Source organism: Lissotriton helveticus, chromosome 9 (assembly GCF_964261635.1).
Source record: "Lissotriton helveticus chromosome 9, aLisHel1.1, whole genome shotgun sequence".
Lineage (NCBI taxonomy): Eukaryota > Metazoa > Chordata > Amphibia > Caudata > Salamandridae > Lissotriton > Lissotriton helveticus.
In genome coordinates, this window is record NC_136070.1 from 601,060,008 (window position 1) to 601,087,194 (window position 27,187).

At 42.3% G+C, this 27,187-nt stretch overlaps 1 protein-coding gene across 1 annotated transcript in view; it reads left to right on the plus strand.

Annotated features, from left to right (window-relative positions):
* The window catches only part of LOC144781660 (uncharacterized), a 134,151-nt gene extending 119,063 nt beyond the window's left edge, over positions 1-15,088 (plus strand). Inside the window, exons 5-7 of the mRNA XM_078660628.1 lie at positions 8,659-8,766; positions 8,989-9,087; positions 12,849-15,088. Of these exons, the coding sequence (XP_078516754.1) occupies positions 8,659-8,766; positions 8,989-9,087; positions 12,849-13,513 (872 nt within the window). The 3' untranslated portion in view covers positions 13,514-15,088. The remainder of the gene's footprint in view (positions 1-8,658; positions 8,767-8,988; positions 9,088-12,848) is intronic.
* The last annotated feature ends 12,099 nt before the right edge of the window (positions 15,089-27,187 follow it).

Consider the following 27,187-nt stretch of genomic DNA (forward strand, 5'->3'; position numbering starts at 1 on the left):
TGCCTGTTATGCGGTGAAGAATGCGTGCTAGACATCTGTCTAAGACTCCCATCAGTCATGGCTATGGATGTCGATACTCTGCCTGACCCTGTAACGGCCCATGCTCTGTGTTGTCCCCAGCGGCTACCAATCCTGATGACGTCATTCATTAAGATCTCGCAGAAGCAAATTGCTGCTGTTGAGGTACGAGAGGAAACAACAGGCGCGCAGGTAACATCCGATACGAACATTGCTGATGCGACCAATGCTGAAGGCGATAGTTCAGATCTATGTGCAGTTGATCTTCTAAACGAGGTATTCCAACTTTCACCTACAATGATAGATGACTTTTTGTCTACAGAAATAGAAGGTTTCATGTTTTCTGCAAGCCCTAAACACTGACTTTTGATTTTGGCACACATTGTACTGTGAGACTCTGAATTTGGCCTTCATTTTTTCAACAGAAGAAACTAACTTTGGAACTTTTTTCCGATAATTAATTTTTTTTCTCCAAATTTGTATTTTTCATTTTCGGCACAAGTAATCTTTTTGTAGTAGTACTATTCATAGAGAACATAATTCTTTGAATAATTCCAGAGACAATATGTAACCTTGTCAACAACAATTGATTTATGTAATCTGAATTGAAATGGTTTCGGCTTTTTCTTCTGTATTTACAAACTATTTCAGCATATGTATATATGTATGTTCATTCATTTAGCATTTCACTGTAAATATATGCTTGGAATGTTACATTGCTTTAATATGTACAGCACCATTTCATTTTATGCATAGCAATACTTTTAGATGCATTTTTCAGAAATATGTTTTTAGACATGTTTTAGCAAATCATGCGATACTCTATTTTAGATATGTTTAACATGTTTCGGATTTAATAATGTCGTTCATACGAAAGTGGAGTGGGTGTTGTGTGTCGATTTAGATACCGTATATAGATTTCCATTGCCCATATTCAGGCATAGAAATACAGCCCTTATTTAGGCATTGCTCATGTGAACCAAATACAGGCATGGTCAACTACATCCGTTCATCTTCGTCACAACGAGTTCTTGGAAAAGCAGACTCTTAAGCCTTTAGGACTTCTCCTTGCCTGGATATTGATTTCTCCAAGAACTTATTTATTATGCATGAACATGTATTCCTTAGGGGTTCATTCATGACGTTCTAAAGCCCGACTTGTACGTCAATACTGGCATTCCTAAACACCTTCAAGGTATAAATATACCTTCACTTGCCATGGCAAACCACGGTACAGTTTGGCTACATCCTTGCACAACGCCGCTCACCACAGCAAGTTCGGAAGGAAGTCAAGTCCCCAACTGACGCACTGACCAGACGCTGTCATCCTCCTCGCATTGAATCCAGCTCCAGTGTTTCTGACTCCCCTTGCGGGTGTTAGAGATCGAATCCCAGAAAAGAGATACCAACCTCTCTCATTCTAAGGTATGGAGCAGACTAAAACCTAGAGAAACTTTTGGCAACTCTTGGCTAAACTTAAACTAAACTAGACTATAGCTAAACAGCACCTACTTCTTTCCTTGCACTACACTTAGGTTAGGTACACTGGGGTAGGATTATTTTAGAAGCACCAGTTGAGTATTTTAACCTGTGTTATTTATGTATGTATTTTTATATATGTTGTAGCTACAGACCATGCTATTGCAGTATTATTTTATCTTACTGCTAACGCTGTATTTATTATACTTCGCATTCTGTCTTACGATTGTAGCAGTTCATATCTCTTGCTCGAGAAATAAAACTGTTCAGTAAACCCTTTTATTGAAACGCCCATCTCTCTATTTCTGTGCAACTCTGTAGAAACAAAGCATGCACGATTTACTGAGTGAAACTGTTATCTATTGTTTCCACGATTCTGATATTGTTCCGGTTCTAAGGGAAACAAAGTTGTCATGTTTATGCTTTGTCAGAAGCTAATCGCTTTTTGTTCATTCGAGAAGTTTCTATTGACCTCTGAGTTAGCTGGCACACACAAGTAATTAAGTTTAATATACTTGATAGAGGCATACTGACCTCAGTCCTATGTCAAAACTATAGTGTATATTATTCCAATGTGCAGAGCCTATCAGGGATATTGGAAACCCTCTACATCACTACCGGGTAAAACCTGGTGTTAAGGAGAAGTGAAAACTGTCAAGTTACCTCCATACCCTGTGAGACAACTTCCATGGAGTGATGGTCATTAGTTTTTGTATTTTCAAAAACAAAATCTCGCTTTGGGATTTTGTATTTGGAAATACAAAAACATGTTAAACGTTTGATGGGCACGTACCGTCATGTTGACAGAGCCGTCTGCCTAACCTTTTATACTTTGAGACGGACCAAGATGATAGTGGTCCCTGCCAATGTTATGAGATGCCCACTGGGCTGGCGGACATCTCTAAATTTGTCGGGTGAGGCCCTCAGTATGGCGGTAAAAGTACTTCACCATATCGACAGGTTAATCTCCGTCTGCCAAATTCAAAATCAGACCCTAAATGTTCTTGAGTAGCCTAGTTAGAAGCCCGACCTAAATCCAATGGAAAATTTTCTGCATAATTGAAGGATACTGTCTGTCGATGCTTGCAAGGAAGTGGACAGAGCTTGAGCAATTTTGCAACTAAGAATGGCCAAATATTGCCCAATCTAGTTATCCATATTTAGGGCCTGATTACAAGTTTGGTGGTCCTCCTTTGGCACCGTTGCATCCGCAGGAGGACCGCCAAATCTGTGGTGCGCCTGCTTGCCGGATTCAGAGTGGAATCCAGGTCGAGCTGGTGGTGCTGTGGTGGTCTTATGGCGGCAGCTGTGTTAGGCTCGTATAAGAGCCTTAACAGCAGACCCTGACGTGACAGCACATGCAGCACATTCCTGCACGATGTGGCATGCACCATGCTGTGCATGCCCCACCGTGCAGGAACGGGGCTACAATTCCAGGGAAGGACAAAATGTGTCTCCCCTGCATGCACCCCCAAGCCCAGGAGCGGCAGGGGACCCTGTTAGGGCCCCCATAATTGCCTCTGCGTGCATGGTGCGTTCACCGACAGGAAATGGGCTGTGGACATGCAACTCGTAATATGCTCAGCAGTGCTGCATCAGCACCGCCAGCATATTGCTGCCCCCGTCCGCTGCGCCACCTCCGTGGGATCCTGGATCCTGACGAAGACGGAGGTCTTGTGGTGGTCAGACAGTCACACTGAAGATACTGCAGGTGGACCCGCAGTGATGGCGGTGGTCAGACTGCAACTACGAGTACGGCAGTCTTGAGGACCACCGTACTCATAATAATGCCCTTAGTATAAATCTAGCCCAACTCATTAGTTATGATTGCTTTCAATGGTGCACTACCAACTATTAACTCAAGGGGCTAAAAATTGATCCAAGTAGGATAGATCAGTTTATATATATTTCTAATTATGATTATAGGTAGAAAACTTTAACATATGGTTTATTTTAGTAAATTGCAAACCAAGCGTTGTTATCAAAGGGAAATGTCTATACTTTACTTAACATTTAGCATCAGATATTTGACTTCCAGACCTGTAAACCTGCCCCCTCTTAACAATGATTTGGTCATTAACTTACCTCCAGAGACTACCCCTTATGTTGTGGTGCTTGGCAATGTTCCCCCGCTCACACCATATGCTTCAGAAAACTTTCTCCAATTGAAGAATAAAGTTACCCATTCGCTGGGGCTGCACTCTTCTTTGGGTGGTCAAGTTGGTGGCTGGATCACCCATTTGAGAAGGGTGTACTGGATCAGTAACAATCAGAAAATGTTTGCAGGAGACCAATACATTTTTTAAAAGCCTTTAGTCGGGGGAGAATCCTTGCATCCATTTGGTAGACACACAACACCAATATTTCTACTGCAATTGTGGTACTTCCCTTGGCCTGCTTTTATTGGCCAGAGGCACTGGAACTGGTCCGCCAGCATGTATCAAAGCCCCTTTCCCAGGATTGGTGTGGGGACTATTTAGTTATCTTACAGGTGAACATCTCCAATAGCTGTGCCCCTTTGAGCTCCCTTAATGTTTGCGAATGACTGACAGGGCAGGGTTATCTGAATAACACCATCCGGGTCCCATCCGCATCTTTTGCGATCAACCATTCTGACTCAAACTTCAAGATGCCCCAGTTAATCAGACTGAACATTGTTGAGCTCTCAGCCAAATTCCACGATGAAAACTGGTTAACTTTTATCGGTAGATTTGAAATTATTCGTCTACAGGAAACACGGGCTACCACTAATGTTTTTTTCCTGGATGGGCATAAGTCTTTTATCATTCTCGCTAGAGTCTCAAGCAGGTCCTACACTTCAGACATTATCATGTTCTTTTGTAGGGTCTGTGAAATTTGAGTTAGTGAATTTCTATAATGCTAAATCCATTAATGTTGATGTGTGCAACATTCATATTCTGGGTTTCTTTCTTCATGCGCTAAAAGGTACTAACAAGTCGGGGGCAAATTTTATGCTTGCCGGTGATTTTGACATTCATCTTTTATGGGAACCCTTGGCAGCGGCCAATAGTGTTCAATGTTGCATGCTTTCGGCTAGCCCTCATATTGAACACTCTTATCAAGGCCCGAATTTAAACAGGATTTTGAATGAGTTTAACCCAGTATTTTCCCCTGATAATATTCTAAGCCGAAGGTTTAAGTATGCATCCCACATTTACAGGGAGGGGGAGCGATACAATTATTGATTTTATTTTTGTTTCAGTCCCCAGTTTTCTTCATATTAGAGATAGCACATCTCCGCAGAGCCCCTTCAGCAACCACAAGCCTGTTTGCCTATCCTTATGTTGGCATAAGGCTGTGCGCAAGAACCTGCTAGTAGTTAGCACCGCCTGCCAAATAATTAGCTAGGGTAGAAGACTTAGGTGGTCAGAAGTAGTTCCCTAAAGTTTCCATGAATCCCTTTACTCAAGATGAGAATCCAAGCTCATGACCTGCCTGATGATTCATTCTGATCCCAGAGAGAGCATGGGGGCCTTTGATTCGGTCTCTCACACTGTCTCAACCCTCTTCGTTTTTCCTGTGCCCAAACAGCGTCTCATGGTACCAAAATGGTTTGAAAAATGGTGTTTCCAAGCGTTAAAGCATTTAAATTGTGCCATACATACTAAACCCAGGAATTCCACCCTCATTAAATTTGCCGTAAAATATATAAGGTGGAAACTATGAGTCGTAGGAATACATTAAGAGATACAGCACTGGGCAATTTACCCGAAGCAAGCATGTTGAGATGTAGTGCCAAATTCGGGAGCATTATTAAAAATCCCCTATGTGCTCCAAATGACATAGCAGCACTCGCCTCACACATCACAGAATATAGTTCGGGTTCCCATTTCGAAGGAATTTATAGCAGTGTTCTCCCCTCTAATGATGATAATGGAGGATTCCTGGTGGAAGGTACTCCCAAGTTGTTGTTTACACTTGATGAGGTCAAGAAGGATATGCAAGGTTTATCAAAGAACAAGTCCCCAGGGCCAGATGGTATACCACCAGACCTAACAATAATAATATAGAGGCTTGCGCTCCCGTCTTGATGCAAACTTTGAATGCAGCAGTTCTGAAGTTCCTCTATAGTCATGGGGTGCTTCTATCGTCGTTCCTGATTTTGAAAAGGGTGGACCGGGACAACCCACAATGCCAGAGGCCCATATCCCTGATAGACTCAGTAGTTAAGGTGGTAGGGTGTGTCCTTCTGGACAGGTTAGTATTGTGAGCTGAGAAATATAATATCCTCTCCGGTGTGCAGCATGGTTTTCTGCCAGGGAGATCGACATCAGACCAATGTTTAAATTTGTACTTTGTCTTAAGTAAACACACAGTTGCTTCATTTATCAGTCACCAAAAAGATGAAGAGCTCCTGTCTCAAATTAAATGGAGACACAACTAAGCTCATGTTCCTGGGCAATACTCCTAATTCTTCTATGATTTTAAGCTGTCTGAGTTGTCTTGGTCTCCCTCCTGCTCCAAATCAACCATAAAGGGCCTAGGAATGTGGATGGGTGAGTCCCTCAAGTTCGACTCCCAAGCCATGAAACTTGGTGCTACATGTTACGGCATGTTGAGTATGTTATGGCAAATTCTCGCCCTTCTCCCGGCCCACCTCAGATGGTAGTCCATGCCCTCACACTCTCTAGCCTGGATTACAGCCCACTTTACTTGGGAGCCCTCAAAGCCAGAATAAAGAAATTTCAGGTAGCACATAACTCTGCTGCTCAGTTACTGTACAATATCCTGAGCATTAATTTGCCCTACAGCCTTCACTAGCTCCCTGTGACCGAAAGGATCAAATTCAAATCACTCTGTATCTCCCACAGGGCACTGTGTGACAAAGCACCTTCGATCATTCGGCCACTGGTGTTTCCCTACATTCCCGAGAGATTGCTGCGCTTCTCTAATGCCCATTTGGTTAAGACCATTACTATAAAGAAAGCAAAATAAGGAGAGCAATCTGCCCGATAAAGTGCTTCTAAGTTGTGGAACAGTCTCCCTTTTTCTCTCCATTCAACTGGGAAGGAACTTGCCTTTCAAAAATCTTTGAAAACCTGACTCTTCTCCAACGGTTCGCAGCAAACTCCCCTTTCGCATCTGTGCTGCACTAACAGCGCTGGAATGACTATTGGTAGCCATGCGCTATACAAGTGCTCATAGAATAGAATAGAATTTAGCCTTTATGTCTCTCACCTCAGGATTTGACAGGGTTAATAGAGACAAGTTGTGCAGTTAATGTTATCCATAAGGGTGGATTGAGATATAGTGTATTTTCTAAGAGATCTCCGTGCTAACACTTTGGCCTTAGTGCACCATTCAAATAACGTGGAATACACCTGTTGTTTTATTTTTGGTAGAGGAATGAAACAGGAATGCATCTTGGCCGCTTTTTTATTCTCCCTATATGTAAACTAACTGGAGCAGGCCCTGATAGATTCCCATGTTGATTGTCCACAAGTTGGATCTCGACCCTTGCCCTTATTTCTCTATACAAATGATGCAGTTTTAATGGCCAACATGGCAAGGGGTTTACAGGGCCTGCTGGATTATTTTGCAGCTTTCATTGATAACTTGGATTTTTCGGTTAACATCAGCAAATCCTATGTGATGATTATGGGTCCTCCTCGTACAACTAAAACAAAATAATTTCCTCTTGGGACAGACACATTACCCATGATTAGGGCTTTCTTATACCTGGGAATACTATTTGACCCGTCCTTAAGCTAGAGCCCATGGTAGATGGGAAAATGCAGTTTTATAAGGGCAAAGTAAACACAGTAGTATGGTTAGAATACCCATTAGGGAACTGTTGCAGATTTATCAGGCCAAATTGATATCAAAGATCGTACATTGAGTGACATCTAGGTATATACCAAATTGAACTAGTTGCAGATAGTAAAAAATACTTTCTTAAGACGTCTACGGTGTCCCCCCCCAAAGTGTCTCAAATTTTGCAACACATGAGTTATTGGGAGTTGGTTATGTAACAGATATAATGATACTTCGTCCTTCTTCTCTTGATAAATATTTGGTCTAAGGAGGAAATCAAGCTGAATATGGGGATATTGAAAGAGTGCCTTGCCCCTGATCACTCCCTACATATCCCTTGGCTCAAGTATGTTAAGGAGGCCTTGCAAGGCCTAGGCAGGGTTGATCTACACCGCTGAGGTCACAGAGAAATCTGATCGTAATTGGACAAGATATAATGATATCATGCTTGGGATTGCTGTCAGAAAAAAGCTGCACTTCAGTTGGCCCCAGGTGCGTAGATATATTTTGCTGAAATCTGTTCTTACAATGGAGCCCTATCCTTCAGTTGTAAAGAGTATTTATGTTTGCTTTTTACTCACTAGATTCAGGCTGGATCTTTTGCACTATTTGATTACTTTCCCACAGAGCAGATAGGATGCACATACTCTTGATGCCTATACGTGCGAACAGTGTGTCTCCTTGGGACACCTTGCACTTTATCATGTTTTGTAATTTTTATTCTGTACCAATTAATGTTTTATTTAATTCCTTTGCTGAAAAGGGCTCAGTTCACCGAGGTGCATCCAGCCCACCTTTTAAAAAAAAATTATTGTTGACCATTGATATAATTTTTAATGTAGCTTATTTTTTAAAATCTGCTATGAAACTTAAAAATTTTAGTTATTTATGAACCCCTATGTCTAAATCTTAGTGTATCTTTTTAATGTATGTTCATTTCAAGCAGCTATGTATTTTTCTTGTGGTTTTTATGTATTATTTATTTTGTACTGCTTTTATTTACTTCGTTGTTCAAAAACCGAAAAAGCTTGATTGACTTTTAAGTCAACACAACACAGTTATCCATCAGAGGAAACTACATATGTGAACTGTATGTTATTTTTGTACTGTTGCAGTTTCTTCAAGAGTTCTTGTTTTTTTTATCTGCCAGCAGCACTTACAATATTCTCATTTTTGTGGCATCTGCAGTTTGTATAGGTGAACAATTTGTAAAGGGTCAGTATATGATAGGTGTGGTCCCAAAACGTGATACATATTTACGAAAGGATAATATCCATAATAAATTGCTGGAAACATTTGTTTGAAATGATTATTAAATGTCTAGATACACTATATGTGTAACTAATAATTACAGTGAAGTGGGTAATATATATATTTGTCTGCCAGGCTATATACGAAGTACTGACACATGTTTGAAGAAGGAGCATGAGTCAAAGACTTTTTTGATGGCACATCCTTATGATGAAGGTGAATGTACAATCCAGCCCAGTGCAGGTAAGAGCAGAGGGCCTCTAACCTTACACTCTCATGAAAGTAGATAAATAATGTTTTCCCTTTTTCATTTGTTGCTTTATAAGTAACTACTCTTATTCCTCTGTGTTAAGTGTTCATTCCATGTTATCTCTTATATTTACCTAGTTTGGTAGATGGCTCTAATTAAGTTGTAGAGGACTAGTAAGAATATTTCTAACATTTGGTTTATCTTTCTAACAACAGGACATGATGTTATTTCATGTATTATTAAAGAAGAGGAGGAGTCGTCTTTCTTGGAGAATCAAGAGATTAAAAACATAGGAAACATCAGTACTCCCAGAGGTGAGTAAACTCTACTGCATTTAATAGCATTTGACCATCTGAGCAGTCATATCCTGAAAGCTTGCCCCCAGTCTCTGTTACTGTATGGCAGACTGGTCACCCATTTCAATTTTCCTACAGTGTTGTTTGTTGTTTACTTCTGTATAGAACTGCATGCAGCCTTGCGGCTGCCTATGTGTGCTTGTCATGTGATTCTGACAGGAGTGACTAAGAGAGGGTTGACCTTTACATACCAAAGATGTGGTGGTATTTTGGGGTTGCAAATTGCTCTTGGCTTCTGAAAAACATCATCTGCTGCAATGGATTCCACTCCTTTTAAGTCAAGTCAACGAAACAACTGATCTTTCTGGTTGCAAAAAATCTGCTGTCTACTTACACTGGGCTTAAAGCCTGTCCATCTGCCATTGGTTACCGTCTATTGGGTTTATTGCCACTTCTTGTCATTTATGTGCTTTTAATTTGATGGCACTGTCCCTCTTATCTCAGTCCCCTACCCTTGATCCTATCCTCTTTACTTGTGTCTTTGAACTGCTCACCTTTCGGGAACTACTTTATTCATTTAGCTTTAGTGTTAGATGACAGTACATGTATGTTACTAAATGAAAGTGTTATGTGGTATTGTAGGGGTGCCTTACCATGTAATACTAGCACAATACACAAAGATTGACCCGACTACTATATAGTACACCTTCTCTAGATCCTGGTACAGGGGTTGTGAGCAGACAGGCTACTGCAACAACGTGTTTAGCATTTCACATTACCAACATGGATGATAAGTAATTGACACAATTCGAGAGAAATCTGACACCAATTTATAAAAGTAGCTTTGATTTTTATATTTTTTAGATATCAAAACTAAATCAATACATACATGATAACCAGAGTTATCGATTTCCAAGCATTAAATCACTCAATATTAAGCAGTGTAAAAACATTACTGTTGCGGGCAATGGGAAAAACATATATGCAATCGGTTACTTAGGGAATGAGTTTAATCGAACCCACTCAAGGTCTTGTGAGTCCCTAGACCAGTTCACAACAGCTAGCACAATTTCCCCTGGCTCAGGAGAACAGGATGCAGAGGTGCACTTTAGCTGTCAAACAGAGCTGTCATTCAAGCTTGCAGTCTTTAATGGCTACCTTAGCAAAAAGGTACTTGCAGGTTGTGTTGAGCAAAAATCTTTGGAACTCAAGCAAGAAGCTGGCCCTGGACCAGGAGTCTCAAGGCAAATTGACTCCACCGGCTCTGGGGACTCAGGTGCAGTGGTGCTCTTGGCTATCCGTGATGCTGACAGGTGTGCCAAGAGAGGGGGAAAACAAATGCAGGATTTTTACGGTGGAGCCACTGGGGTGGTTAGTCATTCGTGCAGTTGAATTTCTCCCCTTGGAGCCTCAAATTAAGCTCATAGTAACCCGACAGACCACCAGCTAGACTTGGTACCCAGAAGCTCTGCGGTTGAGAAAATCTTCTTCCAGAGGACCAAGGGAATAGTGTAGAAAGCTGAGCCTCGCTGAGGGTTGGGAGTATAGTTCCCAGATGCCACCTGCCCAGTGACTTTGAGCGGCCGTACCCGATGGCTCTGCAGACAGTACTTCAAGGTTGTAGATTTAGCAGTTTGTGCCTGCCGACTGCAGGGGTCTAGTTCCTTTTGCTTAAGTGATTTCTTGTGAAGTCTGGAGGTTGTAGAGGGGTTCGCCTTCCTTGTGGAACCAGTCTCTTTCCTTGTTCAAGTCGCAATCCAGCTGGTGCACTGTGGCTGCTCCAGATAAAGAGCTTAGCGTCTTTCTTTGTGGCGTCCTGGTATAGTAGGAATAGTAGCCAATTAACATCTAGTCCTGTAGCTATTCCACCCCTGTAGTGAGCATTTCCTGTGGGGTATGTTACTAAAATTAGCCAGACACTGATATTTAGTCTAAATTCAAGATAGCCAAAACCATCCTCAGTCGTGGTCCTCAGCTGCAACACCCTAGAGGGGTGGTAACCCTTGTGGAGGTGTATGCCTCTTGCCTGCGAAAAACAGTGCCCTGGGGCAGGAGGAGGCTTTGTCCTTGAGTGGGAAACAACTTCCTTTGTTCCATAGCACTGGTGAAGAATTTGAGGCTCACTGCCATGATAGTTCGTTCAGTTGCCGTCCCGTGTGGGCGGGGGTGTCACCTCCTGCACATTCAGGCCTTTGTCTCTGTCCTCTGGAAGCACCACACACTCCCCAGTATGAGGTCAGATCCCTGTCTTGGCAGCAGACACTCAAAAAAGGCCACCAAGTCGTGAGACCAGGTGGGCACTGTCTAAAGTGTTACCCGGTTACTTGCTGTCTTAACCTTGACACCACCATTATGTCAGGGATTAAAAAGCACAGTGTTTGATAACAAACATGAAGAAAAGCGACTATTCCATAATGTAGTGGACATCTGGGGTTGCCCAGTGTCCAGCCCATGTTATCCTATGGAGGGTGGGTCACTTGCTGCAGAATTACATTTAGAAAGCTACTACAGGGCAATATATGCTTGCACATTTATTTCTACACATGTAATATAATGCACACTGCCTCCAGGGCTATAAGATGCCTACCTTAGGGATGACTGACATATAGTAGATAGAGTTAGGTGACTCTGTCACACATGGTGTGTGCAGGGTCAAACTCGAGCAGGAAATCTACTCGTTTAGGGCTGACATGGCAGACCTGCGCATTTTGGTTTTACTCAAGTCACTCAGGGTGGCACAATCTGTGCAGCAACCCTAATGTCCTTTTTAAATTCCTGCTCCGGGCACCACTGGTACAATATACTAGGGCCTTACTGCGGTATAAAAGTACATTTACAGTTTAAGGGAAAGAGCACTGGTGCTGGTCCTGGTTAGCTGGACCCAGCACACTTTCAGGGGGAACATCTGGAACAACGAGGCAAGAGCCGCGAGTTCTGGAACCCTGCAAGCCTAACAACAGCTTGCCTGAAAAACAACTTTGCATTAACCACACATGTGTGTGGTAAAGGCAAAGTCGGTCTAATGTTCAGGATGGGCTTGAAAAAGAAAAGAAAGAAAGAGAAGAGGATAGAATGAGTAGGAGGGGTTTGGAGTAGTTTTATGGGGTGTGGTGGGGATTCAGGGTGGTTTTTAGGGGTGATCGGTGTAGTTTTTAGGGAGTGGGGAGTTTCAGGGTAGTTTGCTGGGGGTAAGAGGATTTGGGATCGTTTTTAGGGGTAGGGGTGTTCAGGGTAGTTTTTAGGGGGTGGGTGGATTGGGGGTAGTTTTTAGGGGGTGGGGGAGCTCTTCGGTGAAAGGTGCCAGACCGACAGATTGGGTACTGCCAGTCTGGAAGAAACAAAGGAATTGAAGAGTGGATCCTTGGATTAAAATGTTGCATGTTTGTTGAATGAAGTTGGGGTGGGAGACCGTGTCAAATGCTGCAGAGAGGTCCAGGAGGATGAGGGCCGTGTGTCTCCTCTGTCTAGGATCATGAGATGTCGTCTGTGGCAGCGATGAGATCAGTTTCTGTGCTGTATTTAGGAGGAGATGAATGTCAGCATGAATACATTTGAGCACTTTGATTGGAAAGACGTAGCACAAGAAAATCATGTCTGCGGTATCTGATGAAAAAGTGAATTAAATAGTTTAGTCACAATCTCAACTTCTAATCCTACATGAGAATGCAATGTTCTCATTGTACACAAAGCTGCTAAGATAATTTGTTTGGAAGAAATATCCTCTCTAGGGAACATGTTCAATAAGAAAATGTTAACAAATCTCTTTCATTCCAATACAGCAGGTGATTTGTGCATGAAGCGGAATAAAAGAGTGGGAGAACTCATAAAATGTAACAAAGAAAAAGCAACCTGTAAAGCTACAGCACAGAAGACCAAAGCCAATGTGCTACACAGCCCTCAAAAGTCAACAAACTCCGGAAACCAGTTGTGGTCAGAAAGTTACCAGGAGCAAGGTGGAGGAAAAACCACTCACACTGATAATAGCTCTAGCTATGCACAACATTTTAGTTTGCATCATGGAAGAACCAAAGAAGAAATATCTTCTGAATTTGAAAGCGATCATGGTAATTCACAGTTTCCGAGTGGTGTCCAAAACAAGCAGCAAAATCAGACAACATACTCATGTACTGAATGCAATAAGAGCTTCAGTATCAAGGACGAGCTTGTTAGACATATTGAGTCACATTCAAGAACAAGGCCATATTCATGCATAGACTGTGGGAAAAGCTTTCTTCAAAAGGGAAATCTTATCAAGCATTATAGAACACATACAGGTGAAAAGCCTTATCAGTGTATTTTCTGTCACAAAAGTTTCAGTCGGAAAGATTACCTCAATGGACATATGAGAATTCATACAGGAGAGAGACCATACAAATGTCCTGAATGTGAAAAATGCTTCACCCAAAAAGGTGAGTTTAACCAACATCGAAGAAAACACATTTGAGAAGATCTTCACACATACTAAACAAATAATAATATGGTAAACATGGTATAAAAGTTCAGAAGCTATTAAGCAGTCTTTTAGTACTAGATTTACATAAATACTAGTATAACTAAGAGTGGTGTGATTAATAATCATAGATTTAAGACAAAAGACTACAAACATAGGAGAAAATAACCAGAAAATACATATTTGAAAGGCAAGTAATTTCAACATTTACGGCTCCTTGCAAATTACAATGAAAAACCATGGATGGTCCAATACCTTAGCAAGCAACAAAACCCTAATTTGAAAAGGAATCTAATTACATCAGTCCTACCATGAGGAACGGAAGACAGATAAACAGAATCATAAGAATGGAACACCTCAGTTTCTGAGAGATAACTACACATAGGACATGGGCTCCAACAGAGCTATAAGAAAAATGTCCACAAGAATCCTTTGCCAATAAATAGAGGAGCAAAAATACTAAACTTTCCATTTGTTAATTGCACTGAATACCATGCAAGTTCAGTCCCTATTTCCAGATGACTTCCCTCCCATATAACTACCTCCTCTGCAGTACTTTGCAGTCCTTATATGCCTAGTTTCTCATAACCCTATACAGGGGGATGCCATCAAATTCATGAAGAGGTGAGCATTTGTAGCCTTCAGGCAGGAAGGTTTTCTATAAACTATAAAGGTTTACAGGGCGAAAACAAGTATTGGAGAAAGTTCTCCATAAATGGAGAAGCAGCAGCACATTGGAAATTAATTACATTGTTTTTATGGGTATTCTGTCAGATTCCGCTCTTGTAAGCAAAACTTGGGGTGAAAGCGTAATGAATGTCAATCCAGAAAACGTGTTCAATTCAAGTAATGCTCAGGCAGTCTGTAAGTTTCCATTGTATGAACCACAGAATGCTCATTCCAGCCAGGCTTCAAAGAATTTCCTTATCAAAGTGTCCACCTATGATTCTTGCCTGATGCCATGTTGTAATTGCCAGGATATCTGCAGACCAGTATATGCTCTTTACTTGCATTTAACTTGCACACCATTCCCTTATAATTGCATTTCATGCCCGGGATTGCCCTCTGCTGTCACTCGGGGATTTTTCCTGTCCTTTATGCATTTTTAAACTACTTGCATTCCTTCTTCTTAAGCTGCCTGTGCAGACATGCATTCCTCTTGTTGTTCCAGTTTGGAATAAGTTGACTTTATTTAATGTCTATTATGATAATTTATTTGATGTCCCTGTGTAGACCATATTATCCTTGATTCCCTCCTGATTCTTCTGTACAGCGCTATGTCACCCCTTGCGACCTTGTCCATACTTGAAGAACCTCATAAATAAATAAAAAATAACTTTTTAATGTATTTGTACCATTGATCACCCATTTTTCAAAGAATAGATGTAAGCCACACAGAGCTGACGAGTTTATAATAGCAAGAAAAAAAATATTTGCAATATTAAGAAAAGGGAACTACGAGTACGTTTTAAAATGGTTGTGTTTGCACGCATAGTCATAGAAAGCATTTACTATATACTAGTAAAGATGTTCAATTTGTTATAATTGCTATTAAATAAGTTGCATCACTACTGCGAGTGGAGTTCCTCCAACAGTGTTTTCCAGATGAAACAGAGGGGTCTAAAATCTGAGAACACTACTGTGCTATACTGGCATGAGGTACAATGGAACTGGTGCTCAAAGTCATGTTCAATGCACAGAATGATCCCAATAAGAATTATGCCTGGAAATGTAAATAATATTACTAGGTCCGTTGGTGCACTCTTAAGTTAACTTATTTAGTGTCTTTACTTCATCCGTTTTAATTTCTGTGCAACTCCTCCCGAAGTGTTTTGTCTAAGAACACTGTGTTGAAACGTTTTGCTAGGAAAGGTAGAGGATTCCACCTTTGATGGGTGTGTGCACAAATATACTTCGACCATGCGGTCTTCCACGAATTACTCAACATCTAATGAATTCACACGTTTTTCTTATTCTTTATAGATATCCTTTATTTTCTTATTTGATCATATTCGATTTTTCAAATATTTCATAAGTGTACTGCGATTTACTTCATCACTCCACATATACCCAATGCATTTCGGGTCATATGGGACCCTTCATCAGGGGTCTGTGTACAGAAAAAACAAGGAAATATTGAGCCAGCCTTATACATAAATCATGAAACAATAAATAAGCTGTCAGAGCCAAAATAACACTGTGTGAGTTTGGGTAAGTCAAACAACATATCACAGTCATGAATCAGAATCAAGGATACTGGCGATACTGGCACATAACATTATTGTCAAAGATGAACCTAAAATCTGTAATTGTCAATAGCCAAAATCAGGGAGGACTGCTGCGTGAAGAAACAATATATCCTACTTTAAAACCGTAAAAAATATAACATGTTATCTAACTAAATGAGAATCACTTCGTTTAAACTTACGGAAGTGTAACTGAAGTCGGTCACGAATCCTCAACCAATCAAATCGCGCTGTAAACCTACAGCAAAAGCTCATTTTTAACTGGTCTGGTGATTGGGCCAAGTTATGTCACGTGATCGCGACTAGACACGGAAGCCGAAAATGGCTGATTAAAGGAAAATAACGATCTTAAACATAATACGGTGTCCACATTCCTATATATTGAATCATGAAAGTAATGTGTGTGTTGAGGAAAAAAACGGAAAATATTGTAAATAACGTAAAAAATAGGAATTCATTAACCAAATATATAAGTACCTCGTGAATAGCATAAATAACAGAATGAGAGATTTCTAAGGTAGTTTACACTCACTGGCAGTCAATAACAGGAACAAGATAAACATTACATTAATGTTAGTGTCAGCCATCTTCGAGGTACTTATATATTTGGTTAATGAATTCCTATTTTTTATGTTATTTACAATATTTGCCTTTTTTTCCTCAACACACACATTACTTTCATGATTCAATATATAGGAATGTGGACACCGTATTATGTTTAAGATCGTTATTTTCCTTTAATCAGCCGTTTTCGGCTTCCGTGTCTAGTCGTGATCACGTGACATAACTTGGCCCAATCACCAGACCAGTTAAAAATGAGCATTTGCTGTAGGTTCACAGCGCGATTTGGATTGGTTGAGGATTTGTATCCGACTTCAGTTACACTTCCGTAAGTTTAAACAAAGTGATTCTCGTTTAGTTAGATAACATGTTATATTGTTTACGGTTTTTAAGTAGGATATATTGTTTCTTCACGCAGCAGTCCTCCCTGATTTTGGCTATTGATAATTACAGATTTTAGGTTCATTTTTGACAATAATGTTATGTGCCAGTATCGCCAGTATCCTTGATTCTGATTCATGACTGTGATATGTTGTTTGACTTACCCAAACTCACACAGTGTTATTTTGGCTCTGACAGCTTATTTATTGTTTCATGATTTATGTATAAGGCTGGCTCAATATTTCCTTGTTTTTTTCTGTACACAGACCCCTGATGAAGGGTCCCATATGACCCGAAATGCATTGGGTATATGTGGAGTGATGAAGTAAATCGCAGTACACTTATGAAATATTTGAAAAATCGAATATGATCCAATAAGAAAATAAAGGATATCTATAAAGAATAAGGAAAACTTGTGAATTCATTAGATGTTGAGTAATTCGTGGAAGACCGCATGGTCAAAGTATATTTGTGCACACACCCATCAAAGGTGGAATCCTCTACCTTTCCTAGCAAAACATGGAAACGTAAATAACACATGTAAAAGGACAGTTAGCATTATCAGGAAGGTAGAGGTCTGCTAAGGAAAAGGTCTCCTGTGGAGAAAGATTTTAAGGATCTTCGCAGAGATCGCGAATTTGTTGATAGGAAAGTAAGCAGAGATTACTTCCATGCTCTGAATGAACCACAATTACCACCTTACATGTTTTAGGGAGGGATGGATCGTAAGATCCTGTGGTTTCACCAGCTAAAAAACTTGAAGGGTATTACCCATTTATTTAAATCTCTGGTGACATAGTAGTCTGTGTACAGTCCTTATGTATTTCTTTACGGAAAGTAAAACAATGGTATGACATTGGTATAGAAATCTCATGTTCAGTGCTGCCAAATTTAGAGTATATGTGCTTGATAAATGGTGAAGAGCACAGTTAGCAAAACCCAAAACTGCCAGCATTGTTATATTGAGGCACATATCAACTGAGAGGCATCCCTGTCTTTTATTAGGGAATCCCTGCAAGCTATTTTGATTAAATTACTTGGCATATATGAATGTATAAAATCATGAAATCATAATTGGTAATTTCTGAATGTACTGAGGCGTACATATCTAAAACAAACGTTTCTGAGCTCAGTGAAATATGTGTTATAATAGATTTAGTATAACAGGCTCAACATATAAAGAAGTGGCTTCATTGGAACACACGTTTCTGAGCTCAGTGAAATATGGGTTATAATAGAACTAATATTACAGGCTTAACATATAAAGAACTGGCTTCATTAGCAATGGAGCCTATTGTTAGAATATATTAAAAATGGCTGGTGGCTGAGCGGAATAGTGTTTGATCCCAAAATGACCCAAATCTTACATTGAGATCTATATAATAATACTCTTCCTAGCCAGTGAGGTTAGTCAGCAATTATGAGTGAAACCCATTGAGGTAGGATTCCCCCATGAGGTCACTTCATTGGCATGCAGTTTTGGTTACTTAAGGTGAAACAATTTGTGCCAGGACAAAGGCATAAAGTTGAAACTGAATGCTGTTTTAAGCTTATTTTTAATTAGGTCTGTGGGCTCACTAGTGGATTTCAAATAGGTCCTTTTCTCTTCAAAGATTTGTTTTATTTCTGAGAGGGTTATTGCATTCTAGAAATATGCTGTTCTGAATAAAGCGGAAAGAAGAGAGAGACTCTTTTTTATGTATAACCCTCACACACTCTAATAGTGGCATGCTTCATCATTGGATTCACCCTGACTCCTAAAGGTCAGGGTGGGCTTGACCGTATTCCAGGGAGCACTTAGAAAACAGGTTGTCATACTGTTCTTAGGGGGATTTTTAGCATTAAGATACAACTCCCTAGTTCATCCCTTTATTGGTGGGGTGAACAGGGATAATAAAAAGAGAAAAGGAGAGGGCCAATCAGGATGTTGTGGTCCTATGACCTAAGCTCCAAGTGCCAACATGTTTCTGCCCTACTCCATTGGCCCGTGGGGGTCGGTGATATTCAGCAGGGCATTACTAGAGAAGCTATCCCCCAGTTGCGTCACCTTATGATATTTCCAAACATGAACATGCAAAGCCGCAGTGTTAGCTCCGGTGTGATAAATACCCTAAAATATAACGGGTCAGCTTTCACTGGACTCTCTGGTGGTACACCAGGCTCAGTGCAAGCATGCTAATTCACAGGGTGCACGTGATGCCCCTCTCCATACCAGGAGAGCAAGAAATTTGATATGGCTGGGAAGCTACATCGCCCGGTCAGCCACACATTGTTGAAACATTACCCGATCACGGTACGAGGAACCGGTTCCAGATGCACCCGTCTGCTGTTCCTAGACTTTCTAACTAGAATTTGTTCCTTATCTTCATCGTCATCTTTCAATACGGCTGTGTGAACAACAGTGATCTTATATTATACATCCCGGAATTGCCATACCTCTTTCTGGAGTGTCTTTGACACCTGTCCGATACCCTTTCTCCATCATCTTCGGATCCTGGAAGATTGAGAATTCCGGAATGACTTCCATTGCCTACCTTCAAGTCCTGGGCCCTGTCGGGTCGGAATTATCACCAACAGAGCGACTTACGCAACAACACTCTTTGTATTTCGAGCACTGAGGAGTCGCAGGAAACTATCCCCTGTGCGACGAAACACGTGTCGGCTGGTTTCTCTTGAACATTAAAGACACTACTGTTGGAACAACCTACTCCAAGGACAAGATCTGTTATTTTGTATTTTTGATTAATAGGCTTTGTGTCCTTTGCTTTCTATGTCCACCTCTACATAATCAATGTATATACGAGAGTGTTCATAGGTGATCTGTCTTGCATTGTTGAAATACCAGTTGAGTGGGCCTGCTCTCTTGGTACATCCGCTCCCACTGTGACAAAATGGAAGATCTGGTTTAGCATCCTTCTGAGCAATATAGAAAACATGGACCGTAGTTGTTTGAAACATTATTTTTAAAGCCAACATCTGATGTGCTTTAGATGCAGCAGACACAGCTGCCCATGCAGTCAATACTAGTGTCCTTCTCCGCAGACACATGTGGTTGCATGTGTTGGGATTTAAACAGGAGCTTCAACAACATCTCCTCAACTTGCCTATTGATAGAGCACACCTTTTTGGATGGCAAGTTGATGAGTTGATGAGGTGTTGGAGAACATCAAAAAGAACACAGAGACAGCCAAATTCATGGGTGTTTTACAGACACCAGCTCCCCTCTGCTCCTTCTTTTGACGCACACCATATTGTGGCAGGGCCAACGCCACCACTCCTGAGGGCTCTATTTCCTACCCAAAGCAGCAACAACAGCAACCACCAAACCAATGTTACTATAGGGGAGGATATAGAGGCAACAATAGTAGAGGCAGAGGAAAAGGCGCAGCCCCAAAGGGACTGCACCTGAAAAACAGTGACTCCCTCACCCTTCCTACTGACCATCCAACACCTTGCCCACCTGAAGATTACATTTAGGGGCAAAACAGAAACTTTCATGTCTGAAATCATGGTCCAAGAATTTCAGTCAAACTATCTTCTGGGTGTTAAGGGGGTTTATTACCTGGCTTGGTGGTAGATTTTGCTGAATATTGGTACTGTAGGTGGAGTGGCTATGGCTCTTCCCTGTTAGTCAGATTGTGGTCTTAGACAACAGGTTTCTGCACACATGGAGAGTTTACGTTTTTTGGGTGGTCTCTCTTTCCCCTGTTTCTTTTTTGTCTCTTTGATCTCTCCTTTTTTCAAGTCAAAAGTTGCTAGAATGGTGGGTGTGGACAGGGGTGGGGGCGGGGAATAAGGGTGTTGGGGGATAGGAAGGGGGTTAGGAACATAGGGACCTTGGGATAGGAATTGGCTGGTGGGATGAGTCACTTAAGGGTGTTACGGGGGGAGGGGAGAGCAACACATGTGGAGATTCTAATTTTCGAGGATGGTCTGGTCTTCTTTGCCCTTTAGGGGAAAGGCTGGAAAGGTGGGAGAGAGCGGTGCAGAAAGTGCAGATAACGGACATAACCTTTTTGGTTTCCAGGTCGATGATTTATTATGATGAACCAAATGCCTAAGTTGTGCATTGCCGCAATAAATATTTGTGGCTTTAACAATGTCGCTAAAAGATGAAGGTGGCAGTGTCACGTGGTCAGGATAGGCCCGGGAAGAAACACCACCATTTACATGTTCATGTTTCTTAAATTGCCTTCTCTTTATACACAATGACTTTCGACTTACATTTGCATGCCTGACAATGCTGGATAACATTATTTGAATTGGCATTGCTTACATTTCTACTTCATATGCACACTTGCACAACACCTTGAGCATTAAGTACAAGGGATATAGTTAGTTGTGCAAAGATCGTCGTTATTGACCGGTAGGCGACGACACTATTGCACTAGAATAAAGAATTGCAGCCAAACAGGGATTGTGACATAACCACATGGGTGCTGCTTATTATATAACAGAATCACATCTTTGTTTAGGGGGAGGAGCACTCAGCTGACACTGTGTGTTCACTACACGCTGTAATTCCAGCTCAGCTGATTCCTGCATACTAACATGAGGGATTTCTAGCTCTACACCAAGACTGATGACACTTACCCGTAGGTAATGGGGAGTAAGACCACCCGGGCAGGGATTTGGCAAATCACCCACACTAGGCAAGGCTAGGTTAGGGAGCAATATGTAAGACTACACTACCCAAAGTACTTATATGCCCACATATATTCACTGTCTTAGCACTATAATGGAAACGTTAATCTTTTTCACTATTCGTATAACACAAATTACGCTAATTTGTTTCATTCTACTGATTATCGCAGCACACATATTTTACTCAAGAATCACCATGCTTTAATAAATATTGAAACCATTTGCTTAGTATTTCTTGTGTATTTCTTTGGGTATTAATGAGAGTCCAAAGGAAAGGTTCTAGATCTGTTACCATGATTTCCTTGGGGGATCTGTATTGTTTTGTTCTGAGGTTGCACACACATTTATTACTCTGTAAGGTTAGTGGTCCAGATGGTGCACTGTGGGCGAGCAGGGATACAGGACAACATATCCTCAGGGTGTGCATGGAATCAGTCTGGCACACAATTTTGACGTTTATGTTGTGCAACAAAGCACAGATTTACAGAAGGGGCACAAGCTGTACGACATGGCGCAGCCAACATTTTAGCTTGGGCTCTTATTTAATATATCGCTTGAGTAGTTTCCTTTTATATACCCAAAGACCCCTACTAACCTATTAACAGGAGACGTCCTTGGTGAAAGGAAAAAATCCTCCTCAGTTGAGTAAGTTAACTCTATGTATTAGCTGTAGGTTGTTCAAGCTTGAACCTTTCAAAGAATTACCCCATATTGGTACACTCTCGGAATTCCATATACTCATATGGCACGTAACATACCTAAAAACTGCAGACATGCAGTTACTCAAAAACTGCTACAACATGATCTCACACTTGCTGGTGGGGATGTCACCTTTGTGGTTGAGGGTCACGAAGCATTTAGGACAGAGGTATTCTGTTCATGGGTGGCATTCCCAGAAACAGACAACCAGACAAAACTGTTACACAATTACACTGCAGTTGAGGTTCCAAACTACTTTACAGCTTACAAAGCACTAGAGATACCAGTGACATACCAGGAACACAGACATTGGTTTGAAGGCACCCTACCACATACTACAGAAGAAGTCAGACTAAGGCACCTTAGTAATGAGGGAGCTGCATGGCAAGTGTTAGCCGGTACCACATACAAATGTAGCCAATGTAACAGCACAGGTCTTGATGAAATGTGTAGATGTCTGACCCAGTTCGTCATGCGATTAACGACAGTCATTCCTGTTAGGACTGCTCAAGCTGCACAACCTCAATAGGCTACACCAGGCATTAGTCCACAGTCTAATAAATGCTCTTATGGGTAAAGTTCCCACCAGACAGGAGGAAATTCCGTTCTAAATTGCACAAAAACAAGCCAGCTTGAAGCAGTGTTCCCCATATGGTTACCCCAGGAAAGACACAGAATTCTTCCAATATGCTTGCCAATGGGGATGGCTCCCCCAATAGAAGACTGTACCACATTGGAAACAGGCTATGCTGCAGTATATACCAGGTCTCATGAGACCCCCTCATTAGCTGTTTTGCCTGAGATGCTTAAACAGATTCAAAATAAGTACGGATTTGGGGTTGAAACTAATGGGCAAGTTTGCCTTAGTGTTGGCCATTATGTTGACTAATATTTAGTGGGAATCAGCAGCATTGGCTATACACCTGCTACTACGGGATTTGGCTTTGGGATAGCAGGAGTGAAAATTACCTAAAATTATCAAAGAAACGTATGCAATGATGGATAGAGATAATTTTGAGGCCAAACCTAGTAAGCCACAAATTAAGGGCAATTCTGAAACGGCTACCTCTAAGCAAACGACCGAAACAAGAAGTAGGATAATAAGAAAAAGAAACAAAAGACTAATTCACAGGGCAGTTCTCCTTAACAGGAGACCACTGAAAAGTGCTATAATTCGAGTGTGTGTGAGAAGTTAGCCTGGCATATGATGTCCACTAGGTCTAGTAGGCACCTTGCACCAGTCTAATCGACCCTTATGGATGGTGGTTGTAAAGTCAACCTTATAGAAAGCTATCCTAGGGTTAGCAGTGACGAGCTGTCTTCAGGCTAAGACTTCAGAGAGCGAATTAAGCGAGTTGTTTTACCAATTATAATCCCTTGAGTACCAAATGAAAGCACACCACACAAGGTATATATCTTCAGTCAGTCAGTCAATATAGCTTTATTCGATTTTGATACAAAAATCATAAAAGCATACAGTTTAAAACAGTTGTAAATACAAACATACATACAATAATACATAATATCTACATGTTTAAAACTTTTGCCCAGCCCGTGGGAGTAAGTATCTTGATTATAACGTACTATACACAGGTCAGAATTTGATCAACCAACAATTAATAGGGGTTCCAGTGCTTAAAACTATAGAGCAATGATTCTTGACAGGTATGAGTAGGAAAACTTCTGCCCATTAACATGTTGCACCCTGCCTTTGGACTGGATGTGGGGGACCACGACATTCTGGGGTAAAAATCGTGCAAATCCCAGACGGAGATAGAGCTGTTTCCCACTTGGGGTGCGCAGGTACGGGACAATATGTCTCTGCCTAAATCTTACAAGCACTAAGTCACCAACGATATCTTTTTGGAGGGAACCCAGCCAGCCCACCCTTCTAACACTCATTATTGTACCCACAAGGTTGGGTGGCAAAGGTCTATTATTGGACAGCCAAAATTTGACCTTGTTCAGCAAGTCGTGTTGTCTCTCGATTTTTCCTGGAGGAAGTACTGGTACTCCCGCAAGGACACACACAAAGGGAGTTGGATGGAAGTAACTTTATTATAGTGTGCTCTAGGAGCAGCAAGTTGCGAGAGAGTAGGTGTAGGGGGGGTTCTGCGAAGTGTTGGGACTAGTACATTGGAGACCATTGGTTGGGTTAAGACCCTTTTGCCTTGCGTGGTTGGCTTTGGGTCTTTCGGGGTAGAAGATGGGTCCGAACATTTGGGTGCTACAGTACTTTTGTTAGCTGGCAAGGTGGACTTGGTGGACTTGATGGTTTATTCCAATCCCGTCAGCCTGTCCACTAGTGTGTTTATTTTATCTAACAGTGGTGTTATGATAGAGCTGACCAGTTGTTCGATAAGCGATAATAGATCCATCTGTATAGGAGATGGTAGAACAACTAGTTTCTCAGCAGTCTCAGGGATCATGGAGGGGTTGCTGGCAGGAGGTGTAGGGCTTAAGCACAACTTTTGAGGTTTAGCTTGGTTCCCCATGTTATTAGCCCCAATACATTTCCATGTAACGGATGAGGAATCAGAAATGGCGAGCCTTTGGGTGTTTTGCATGTTATCTTGATTTGATGATGGGAGGGGTTGCGAAGAGTTGACAGTATCGGGTGATGCACAGAAGCTTTCAACAGGGAGCGGTGAATCCACTAAAACGTGTGTGGTTTTGCATAGAAAGTTTAACTCATCTAACCACGAGGACGCTCGGTCTGCGTTTACTGTTTGTAAAGTCTCAGTGGGCATTGTTGTATTATCCCCCTTGTAAGTCATATTGTGGTTTAAGTCCTAGGACAGAGGCAAAGGCAGTGGATAATACGCCAAAGAGAAGCAAGGGTTCTTTACCTCATCCTAGCATGTAATCACGAAACCAAGGGGGATGGCCCCGTCCCGTCCTCCTCGGGTCTCAGAGGGCCTAAGAGGGCCCGCCCTTTGCCCGGGCTTAGCCCCGCGCTTTGTCCCACGCGCGTCCCGCGTGACAGAAACAAGGCCTGCATAAATAGGTCAAAAAGGCGGGGCCGGCTGGGGAAGAGTACCAGCTGTTGGTAATGTCAGGGAATGCTGGTACTCGCAGTCCCTGGCTGCCGCACCCGCCGATTCCCCACAACAAACAAAAGGCAGCAAAGAGTCTCCAGGTGGGCAATATAATCCTCCGGTCCACCCGCAGGTCCCAGACACGGCAAACCTCGAGTATATATCAAATATATATGTATTTATTCTAAACACAACCCCTCTGCACTCTTTATGAGGTCAGAGGTAAAGGTACAACACAAGTTATTTAATTGGCATACGATAAGTTGCACAGTATACGTTTTGCCCTAGGGGCCTCACAAACATATACTAAAATAGTAGTATAAGGACCACTTGAGAGTTAGAAAGCAGGCTTAGGGCCTGTGGAATCTCTGGGGCTACTCTAAACAACCAAAGGTTAGGATGTAGGAGGCCCACGGGAGACGCGTGCAGTGACTAAACACAGCCGCGGGTTACCATTGACTTTCTATGGGAAACAAACAAGTTACACATTTACAATTTAAGGACACTTCTAAATAAACTACGGTGGAACCCTTTTGGACTTAGACACTAGGAGGGCCAATACCTTCGAGACTACCAGAGTACTCGTGTTACCTCACCCACAGAAGCCAGGTGCATAGGTCTCATTTGGTGACGGGTTTCGTCGTCGATTTCAATGGAGATCTGCAAAGAAGTGCTGCAGGCAACCAGAGGAAAAGTGTCCGGGTGGATCCAAGGGTGGATCAAAGATCTGTTGAACCAGAAAGCAGAAGGGACAGAGTCTGGGTCACTTGCCAGTGACCAGGATGGCGATGGAAAGCTGCCAGCCAATGTCGGGTGATTTCAGGAGAAAAGGTGAAGTTTGTCTCTTCAGCCACGAGATCCAGGAGGCGGTGACGATGACCAGGAGCTGCATTTGAGCTGTCCCACGCAGGATCTAGTTGACTGCGGTATCGGTATCCGGATTGGACCCAACAAGCCTTTGTAAACGCAACCCACGAAGGAAGTCGAGATGGGCTTCGGTGCAGACCAGCAAGGTCTGAGGAACTTCTCCTTTGTAGGGAAGTTGGAGCAAGCCTGGCGCAACCAGGAAAGCAAGTTAGATTCAAAGGAAAGTCTTCGGGGGGCTCACTAGCCAACGCACTAGGAACCGCGAAGACGCGTTGAGCTGAAATGCAAAAGCGGGGCCCACAGGAGACTCGTGGAGTGGGGGCCTCTGAGCTTCGGTGCAAATGGTGCTTATGTCTGGGGCTTCAAGCACCTCAATGCACAACTTCGAGATACCTCATGAAGTAGGTGCAGCTTGCAAAATGCAGGATGTCCAGGAGTTCCGGTCCCACGTCTCTTGCCACGGGTCTCAGCTTTGCTGTGAGCGAAGGTCGGGGTCAGAGATGTCTGGAAGTCTGTGTCCGGTGTCACAGATTCTTCGGGATCTGGCGGGAGCCTCGAAAATGCAGACCGGCAAAGTTGCTGTTGGTGCCTGTTTGAACAGGGTGGTCACTCCTTGACCACAAGGGAGATGTCTTCCGTCTTCCAGTCGAAATGGAATGTCGAAGGTCCAGGATTTATGTTTCAGAGTTTCGTCCAGGGTATTCTAAAGTCCTAGGGACTGGGTTCCTATGGGTGGACCTGGGAAGGGGGTGGTTACACCCCTTTCCCTTTGTCCAGTTTCACGCCAGAGCTAGGGCAGAGTGCCCCATAAACCGGTTTGAACTGGGAAATGCATAGAGCACCTTGTGTGCCCCAGACAGTGCCTGGAAAGCATTCACTGAATGCAGCCCTCCCTGCCCCAATACACTAAAGTCTGTCTGGGGAGGTGCCATGGACAGGAAACCTAATGTCCAGGCCTCCACTGCTGGAGTTTCGTCCAGCAGCAGGAGGGCAGACTCGTGTCTTTGGCAACAGCATCCATTTTGTGATGCTGAGTGCTGAGGCGCTGTTTAACTTTAACCGGGTAAACCAGTAACTACATATCTTCTCCGTCCAAAAGGGTGGAATGCTACCCCGGCCGCCAGGACTGACCGGGGGGCGGGGGGGGTAGTATTCCAAAGTGTTTGACACCTTACACAACATGTTTTCATAAAGCCAAACCAAAGTTAGCATTAACCGCGAGGATTATAATG